At 32.7% G+C, this 9,625-nt stretch overlaps 1 protein-coding gene, 1 non-coding gene and 1 pseudogene across 2 annotated transcripts; all 3 read right to left on the bottom strand.

Annotated features, from left to right (window-relative positions):
- Positions 1–160: 160 nt before the first annotated feature.
- On the bottom strand, positions 161–233 carry TRNAK-CUU (transfer RNA lysine (anticodon CUU)). Its single transcript has one exon. It is a non-coding gene; the product is annotated as a tRNA-Lys (tRNA).
- Positions 234–2,162: 1,929 nt separating this feature from the next.
- LOC104779206 (F-box protein At1g48060 pseudogene) lies at positions 2,163–3,471 on the bottom strand (annotated as a pseudogene).
- A 232-nt stretch (positions 3,472–3,703) lies between these two features.
- LOC104777718 (ATP-dependent DNA helicase 2 subunit KU80) lies at positions 3,704–7,593 on the bottom strand. The gene is made up of 12 exons (XM_010502015.3): positions 7,455–7,593; positions 6,986–7,078; positions 6,844–6,895; positions 6,484–6,615; positions 5,994–6,397; positions 5,545–5,831; positions 5,251–5,446; positions 4,960–5,166; positions 4,706–4,873; positions 4,328–4,621; positions 4,100–4,230; positions 3,704–4,000 (listed from the first exon to the last, which is right to left on the bottom strand). Exons 1-12 carry the CDS (start codon positions 7,467–7,469, stop codon positions 3,934–3,936), a joined length of 2,046 nt encoding a protein of 681 aa, XP_010500317.1. The 5' UTR covers positions 7,470–7,593; the 3' UTR covers positions 3,704–3,933.
- Between the last annotated feature and the right edge of the window lie 2,032 nt (positions 7,594–9,625).

The raw sequence follows: 9,625 nt of genomic DNA, 5'->3' as shown, positions 1-9,625 counted from the left end.
TATTTCCCAAATAATATAGTTTTGGACGCCAACCAATGCATAACTATTATACTCGCAGAATCTGAAGGTTATTGATTACAATCATAACGTCCATTTTTATCTTTTAATGGTATTCGGACGAATAGTGAAAGTTTGAAAAAAAGTCAAAAAGCACACACAACGCCCACCGTGGGGCTCGAACCCACGACCACAAGGTTAAGAGCCTTGCGCTCTACCAACTGAGCTAGACGGGCTAGCTGTTTGTGATGTGGTTTAGATTCTTAAGGAGATAAACACAAATATTAGTTTTCCTTAAAATTTAGTGACATTCCTTGCAATTTTCTAAAAGGGCAAGATTATTGGTGGGTTCTTATAAGAGGGTTGTTAAACATTTGATTATTTTATGAATTAATTGTGTATTGTTTTGAATTTAAGAATCCATGATTTCTTAGTTAAAATTTTCTCCTCTAATAGTAGGTTCTAATTTTGGGTCTCTTATTTTTTAAAATATTGTTTTTTAAATTTATAAATTGTAAATAGAATAGAAGTGGTATAAATGTGTAAACATTTAAGATTTTATAAAAATAGAAAATATTGCATTTAATTAATTTTTAAACATAGAAAACATAATAAAAACATTAATACATATTACAATAGAAGTGCAATTCATAAATGAAGAAAATGATAAATTTTAATACTGATTTGCTCCAAATTTTGCCCAAATACTCTCAACCAAATTTTCCCATTTTCTATTTTTTTGTTCAACCAATACAATGCTGACACGTATCGGCTCTTAGATCACAAATGGGTATACTATATAAGGCCATCTGCAATGGCAGAACAGTTGGGCTGTTATTAGCCTAATAAATGGATAAATTTATTGAACATTGTGTTTAGAACACATTTTTGGTCTTAAATAAGAACAGATTTTAGGAGTGTTCTTTGTCTACGTGGCATGACGAGAATGGTTGAGATTTTTTTCAATCGAGATAATTTTCATTTCTCTTTCTCTTCCAAAAATGTTTGTGTGCTTTAATAAATTAAGTAATATGTTTGTTTGTTTTTTTTTCTTTTATTTATTTAAATTTTTTTTTTTCATAAATATTTGGTATTGTATTTTGAATTTTAGTATAAGTTTTTTAAGTTTGCAATTTAAATGTTATTTTTTAAAGTTTTTATAATTGTAATATGTTTAATATTATTATATTATTAAATCTTATGATCTTAAACATGTTCTTCCAATAACCAACTTCTTAACAAAAGATCTAAACTACTGATTTTACATTATTTTCATAATATTTTTATTCTAAGAACACCCAAAACTATTTCCCCATTGCAGATGCCCTAAGGGAAGTTCTTAGATTTTTTCTTTTGTTCTTATTTTTTTGGATCTAAAATGCTAAAAACTACCGTATGAACCTGCCAATGGGGAAGGAAGGTCTAAGGATTATACTCTAAAGCACTGTGTATAAAATAATTCCAATAAAAAAAGAGTATTTCAAAATCCATGTTTAAATCTTTTACAAATATAATATTCTTGTAATGTTATTAAAATACCGCATTAATAATTGTAAAACCATTGTCCTTGTTGAAGCTTATAAAACGATACAACAAATCAAGCAGGTTACACAACACACACGTCCTAAGAAAACAAGAGAGAAAGGTGAACTTAAGATCGATCAATGGAGAAAAAGGTTTTGTACGGTTTGGTTGTAATGCTCATGTACTTGGTGGGTGTGGCTTTAGTCAAGGTATAAATAACCATCTCAAACATTAATACATATAGATATTAGAGTTAAATTACTACTACTAATGAATTTATATCTCTTTGTTTGATGCATCATTGATTATATTCGATGTGTACGTAGGGGAAGTGAAATTGTTGAGTAACGACGAAGTTGAATGGCAACTTCTTCTGACCACGACTCAAGTTCCAATAGTGGTTACGGTAACGTCCTCGTTGTGCGGTGAACCATGCGCTACCATGGACAGTAGCCTGCTTGACGCGGCTGAATTCTATCGTTACCAAATTACATTACGTAAAGCCGATGTTTTGAAGAATTCATTCTTTGCAAGACTTTACAATATAGCCAAAGTCCTGATCATCATAGTCTTCAAAAGTGGAAAAGAGATAAGTCGTTTACAAAATGATATATCTTGGGGTTTCAATTAAAAGAGAAGTCTAGATTGCAAAGACTAAATACATAATTAAAAGACTTAAAACAAATAAAATCAAAAGTTGCATAATAAGAAGAAATTAACCCAAGACAAAGAATCACAGAGACATGAGGGTTTCAATGTGATTTGGTGAATATTGGACTCCACGGAAAGCTTTGTCAGCTCCAAGTCCATTGCGTTGTCTAAACTCTTTATCTGCAACTCCTTTGTATTTGACTCTTCTAAACGTCTCCCTCACTGGATCGATATATACAACATCAAAAGACTCGAACACCGTGTTCGGTACGTAAATCAGTTCACCATCATTAGTGGTACCTATAAGCTTGAAGTTGTTCTCCGCACCACGATCATAGTGAGAAATAGGTAAAAAGCTATGACTCGACCATTCACTCTTCTCTGCATCCTCTAATACCCACATAAGAAGACTATTCTCATAGGAATGACAACCAAGATAAGCTAACTTCCCTTTATAAGATACCATCATCGTAGGCTCAAACCCACCTCTCCATGGTAATGTTATCGTATGAAACTTTTCAGATTTTACATCAAAGCTCATTATAATCTTATTAGGACCAATCTCAGCTCGATAGTATAAAACACCGTCGATGCATCTGCATGGTCCGTAATTGTCTTTGCGGATGCCACGGCAAGGGCGATGTTTGTAGTTGTTTTTGACTGTTCTCCATGATTTTTCACCTGATTCCACTGTTAAAACCCTACACTCATCAGATACTCTATCAGACTGCATGGACACAAGTTTGTGTTTACCTTCGACTGGATCGTACCCTAAAAAGATTGTCAAAGTCTCCCAGCTCTTGTCCGGTTTAGGTAAAGGCAAAAAGTTTCTCATAGTAGGGTTCCAAAGTATAGGTTTTGTCCCTCTCTGAAAGCAGATCAAACCGTGGACAGACTCAGTTTTGATGGTGAAGCAAACACTTTTTGGATAGGTTGTATAGTAACTATCAAGAATCTGAGAAGAGGAATACGAATAAGACTCTTTCGGAATCCGATTGTTTTGAGGGTGAGGGATCGTGACAACGAAGAACCTGTTATCTTCTTTGAAGAAGAACAAAAGATTAGGTCGAGTCTCGAACGAGTTGGTGAAATACGGTGCGGTGGTGATTGATGACCAAAGCTTCGATACAGAACGAAACCTCGCGACAGACTTCGCAGGAAGCCGTAAGAATATCTCCGAGGTTACATCGACAGGTATGAACGACGGCGATGAAGTTTTACGTCTTTTTCTCGGCGTATCTTCGTTCTTCTCTTCTTCTCTTTGCTCCATCTTTTTGATCGAAACCCTAATTCGTTACTTCTTTCTTCTCTGTTATAAAGTATCTGATCTGATCTCTCACGACTTATTTTGCTTACCTTCAGATATATATAGGTAATAGGTATGTATGTATTACTGTAGGATTTACTGTATGTATCCGTATTGTAATAGGAGATGAAATTATTATAACTATTTTTCAAATAATATATATAAAGGTTTAACTATGAACTATCTCATGCGTATCTGTCAATTTGTTTTGGTTTTTGAGATTAGTTTTTCTATTTAGTTAAGGAAATAAGTTTAAAATTCCTATTTTTCAATAGAATTCCGTTTCTGAAACTAATTATGGATGGATAGTAAATAAACTAGTAAACAAATTTGCCTGAGTTAATGATATCAAAAGATTTGCCTGAGTTCTTTAAACAGGAAAAAGTCAGAGATAAACCGGCGCCGTTTTGGATAATCTACAAAACAGATCAGTGTTAGTTGTAGTGAAGACTTTGTTAGCTCTCCAGCATTGGCTCTTGTTTAACGGTGAAATAATCATCAGCGTTCTCGTCTACCACATCACTGCTCAAAAGCAAATGACCAACAAAACATTCATCAGCCCAGTTTAGTCATTAAACACATTTATCCAAATTTGAAGATTGTGTGTCTATGAAAAAAAACCTGTCTGGCGCTTCGGATTTGGGAATCAATGTGATCTTCTTTGACGTGAAATGTTTGAGAAAATGCGATAGTTTTCTTTCTTGGCATAACTCGAATAGATGGTTCAAGAACTCGTTGAATTGCTTTGGTTCCTGCTCACATATGTAAAGAAGACTACATGAAAAAACAGAACTTGAAAAAGGTTTTCAGAGCAAATAAACAAGTTGGGATAGAGAAAAGATATGACACCTGCTCCAAGACGCAGCCTTTACGAAGAGCGAGTACGCATTCCAATGCTTTGTCACCCTCATCAGTACAATTTTCGACGAGCTTCACTATTCGTTTTTTCATTTGTGTTATTGCTTTAATGGCCCAATCATGGTTATCTCTGCGGGATATCATGGCTTCAAAATCTTGGATTGGGTTTGCATCTCCGACTATATCAATTTTGTGCTTATTGGCATCATAAGTAATCATGCGATTGTCTTCATCATCTGAACCCGATGGTTTATCCCGTAACAATCTCTTAGAAGCCTTCTTCAACTGCAATGAAAGCCATGTTAAAGAAATAAGAATGAGAACACTCAAGCTCCTTTCTGAAAGTTGATGATTCAGGAAAACACACACCTTCGGATTCTCCTTGACTTCAAAACTTCCACGAAAGGCATCCATTATGGATTTATTGTTGGAAGAGAGTTCAGGATCCTGCTCCATAATTCTCTTGAATGTTTCATCCATTGGAGGTAAAGCAGCATCCGTTGATTTTGATTTCAGCTCAAGGTATTCATAAAAACGCTGATAAAATATTTCATCAATATGAGGTGAAAAAATTTAACTGCAACAATTATGCATAGTCAAAAGCATAACAAAACTAGAATTACCTGCAAAACCGGGTTAGGAGTAAGATCAGGCAGTAGTACTTCCTCTTTAGCAGAAGGTGCAAGGTCAAGCATCTTAACCAAATTATCTGCTACTGCTTGCTGTTGTTCATCTGGCTTCCATGATGAGGGAAGTTTGTTGAAAGAAGGAAATGGAAACTCGCGGACATCCTCGGCGAAAGGTAGCACATTAAAGTAAAATGAATCAGGCTGCAAAAAAGGTAACCATGATCATTAAAATAGTCAGATTCAAATAGAAGTATTCCTCTGAGCAGTGAAAACTATTAAACTTACGGTGTCTTCTCTTTCAGAAACATTTGGAGTCAGGACGCCAACAACCACATTGTCTTGTCCATTTCTCCAGACACAACGTACAATTGCTACCTTGTTTGTTTCCTTCATTTCTCTTGCAATGGCTGAGACGGCAAGAACAGATTTTTCTTTGCTCGGGTCAGGAACAACTATATTCACGTCTTTCATGTAATAATGTCTTCATTGACATGCGGATAAAAACATAAAACAACTTTCTCTCAAACTTTGAACAATTAAGAGTTTACAGGCAAACACAGATATATGTGTTATGCTTACCGCAGTATGTTTGATGCCTCAGTAAATCCCAGAAGCTTCATGCCTTTGTCAGTTTTAAACTTGAGTGTTTCTATCTCATCTGGTGATATAGGAATAACTTGAGGTCCATAGCGAAAGCCCTTGACCCTTTCTTCTGGAGCAATAACCTGAGTAGATTCTGCAGTAACTTTGTAATCATAATCAATTTTCACTTCATGTTTGGCAAACTTGTCAGTTGGAGGCGCTTTGTCAGAATACAATTGTAGAGTGGAGAGTCTCTCCTCAGCCACTTTCTTATAAACCCACACCTACAAATTCAGATTCTTATTCTCAGAGAAATTCATGAACAATTATATAAACTTGAATGAACTTGAGTACTGAATAAGACCAAAGAACAGCAAGTTGGATGATATCTATAAACACTGCACAACAAGTCAACAAGCAAAAGAAACAACAACAAAAAACGTTACCTTAATCTTCATTGTTGGGTTAATTTCAAGGTCACCCCTGAACAAAGTAACTGGAGCAACCCTTCTTGTCTTTAAGGAACCTAGCAGTGAGAGTGGACTCTCAACATTCACTGTTTTTGCAATGGCGTTGCTGGAGAACAAATTCAACAAATGATCATTCTCCTCAATCACTTTCTCATGAGCATCACCAATTAAATTGGACCTCATGACAATGCTTTCCATCTTTATACCCTCTGCAGCCATTTTCGTAGCGATAGTGCTGACTTGATCATCTTTAGTCCCTTCAAATGGATCTTTGGTAGGACAAGCAGCATTCGTGATGAGACACATCCGCTTTTTCCCCTTTTGCCCAGCACTATACATCTTTATAAGCATATCCATCTCAACAATCACAGCATCAAGAACTAAAGCCAGTCAAAGAACCAATGAAAATAACCGAAATGAAAACGGCAAAACAGCAAATTTAGCAGTAAACTAGCAAGCAGGATACAGTCGCCAGCTACGGTTCCTCGAGGGAGCTGCTTTACATGCTCAGCCACGACTTCATCAACAACTCTAATATTCCTTAAAACTGTAACATGCTCATATCCACCTATTTCCCTAGCAAGCTCGTTTCCGGTTTCTGCAGAGGTCACATGAAACATTATTTTCAAAGTCGTCAATTATAAGCCTAGAAAGAGCCATATCAACCATTCTGCTACTAAAGAGCATAGATAACTAATTCACTACTCAAAATCAAACATTTGAGGTATCAAACTACATGCCTCAGGAAAGAAAAGAGCATGGATAATACAACTTGTGGATAAAAAGATTGAACCAGTAAGAAGAAGAAGAAGAAACAGAGAGAGACCTTCAGTTCCAAATACAACAATTCCAACTTCATCATACTTGTTGTAAATCAACTGCAACCAAAACAAAGACCAAAAACAAATATGAAAAATCGAAAAGAAGAAGGCTGAAACTGAGAAGAAAAGAAGAAATATATCCAATACCTTCTTTTGAAGTAGCAAAGAACATGCCTTTTCAACATCAGGGAGAACACTATGCATCGCTGGACCAACATCGATCAACAAAACTAACCCTTCCTGCTTCCGAAGAACACATGGAATCAGTATAATTCCCGAATAAGAATATTCAAATCAAACCCAAGAGATCACTTCAAGAGCAGTTCATATAATGAATAAACGAGATATCTACAGTAAACAAGAAGAACACTAGGCAAATGTTTAAATGGTAATTGTCAAGGTACAAAATGCATAAAACGAAATCAAAGTCAAGTAAACTAGCAATACCAGAAAAAAACATGCATGGAACTAAGCGGAAAACAAAATAATAATAATAACATCAATGGAAACAAACAGATAACATGAAATTATTCATGAATTGATTTCTGAAGAAACCTTAGTCAAAATTTACGAAGTTTGAAATGTTAAGAAAGTAAAAGAATCGACCAAGTTATACCCGATTTCGAGCCATTGACTACACAACTTGTACTGGAAGACGAAAGTGAAGACGAAGGTCGAAGAAGAAGGAGACGAAAGATGATAAATTGGAGAAGACGATGGATCTCTCTCCCATTCTTTTTGACCGACTGATTCTTAAAATGATATTGGCCCATTGGGCTTAAATATACAAGACGTCCATAAAACCTAATTTTATTTTACATTTAATTTTTGTTTCTTTTATAGAAAACTAAAATTTGTATCCGCGCACGCGCTAGATTTTAATTTAAAATATTTCTTATCAAGAGAAATTTTTGAACTCAAATATAATCATTCTAACTTTTGAGAATAAATATATAACTTACTTTATTCAGTGATATACAACATATATATTTTTTAAGATAATATTTCTTTGTTACATCTATTTACGATTTTACGTGGGATTTTAGTTAAATTTTTTATCAATAAGAATCAATGAATATGAATATAATTTGAAGATTAAAAGATAAATCTATATAAATACCGTACTTATTTTACTAATCTATACATAACATATATTGTCTAGTGTCGCAATAATATTGTAGACAATAAAAGAATTCATTCCATATTCATATCCCATGAAAACATAATTTTAAAAGTTCTATCGTCAATGTCGATCGTTCACCTAATTATAGACACCATTTAAACATATCGATATCCTACATTAAATGCGAATATACAAAGTTTCATGAACAGTTTTACTGCTATGTCGCTACAGTGAGGTTGTCCAAATGCATCATCTGCCATAATAGAATTTCAGACTAAGTCAAGAATGCTTAAACGATGAAACATTTAAACCCCAAAATGAATATCGATTCACTAATCCAAGCTACATATTTTTCTAAAATCCCATATGTTATTTGCAGATGTTAATTTTGTGATGCAACCCCAGCTTCGTCTTCTAAAAAAAACCATAGTATACTTTAAATATGTTGTTTTTTGCCAATGTTTAGGGTTAAAAGCATTTGATAATAAAAGCATTTGATAATATATATATATATATATATGTTATATTTGTTTTATATGTTTTATATCATGTTATAATATTGTAGCTACAGTTGATAATATACCTTATGAGATATGCTACACAAATCACATGCATATCATTTTATCTATAGTTCGTGACAATTGATTTTTTTTTAGATAGATTAGTTTTTCAAAATTCTTTTTCATAGTTTTCCAAAAAAAAGTATGCCCCTTATAGTGTATTTGTTTTAGATCAAAACTTTTAAGTTAAGTTAAGTTAAGTAATTAGTCCTTTTTTTTATAGTAAAATTTAATAATAAATCTTTATGGACCATAAATTATGGTATATGTTTCTTAGAAACTAATGTTTCACTTCAATTTTATTTTCATGTATAGATTTTTATAAATACAATTACATAACTTGTTTTTTTTACTTCACCATGCATTAAAATCTTACTTACATTTTAAAACTCATCAACCCATTCCAAATTTTGGAATATAATAATTTTTTGGTTATAATTTTAATATTAACATTATTACTTAAAGAAATTTATAGTATTATTTTTACTATTTTAAAATTTTCATTTAATTTACTTAATTCATTTTAGATAGTTATTATTTTTAATATTTACTAAAAAATTATATTATTTTTTATACTATTTTAAAATTTAATTAATTTTAGTTAATTCGTTTTTATTTATTTTTTACTATTATTAATTATAATTAATAAATACTAGGAGAGTTACCCGCACGCCTGTGCGGGCAGGAATTTAATAGAAAATCATTTCAATTTTTCTTTCTAAAATACGAAAATAGTTTTATTTTTTATTTTTTAATGTTGAAATTTTGTCAATTCCATTTTTAAAAATGGAAACAAATAAAAGATCTCAATAAGATGTTTACTATAGTATTCTACATATATATTATCTTTATTAAGATTTAAAGGCCCATTTTCATATTTTCAAGTATTTAATGAGCCCAAAACATTTGTTATGATTAATTTTAATTAGAATAATATAGGAAAGGAGATCATTCTGATCTTTGAAATCAACGAACTAATGTACTTTGTTTATTGTTTGGTCTATAAATATATGAACTAATGGTATTTGGTTGATTCTTTGATCTAAAAATATATGAGCTAATGTTCTAATTGACTTCCTTCGTTTAGATCATTAAGATAATATA

This window comes from Camelina sativa, chromosome 3, assembly GCF_030686135.1.
Source record: "Camelina sativa cultivar CO46 ecotype springtype chromosome 3, ASM3068613v1".
NCBI lineage: Eukaryota > Viridiplantae > Streptophyta > Magnoliopsida > Brassicales > Brassicaceae > Camelina > Camelina sativa.
This window is presented reverse-complemented; position numbering and strand designations above follow the sequence as displayed.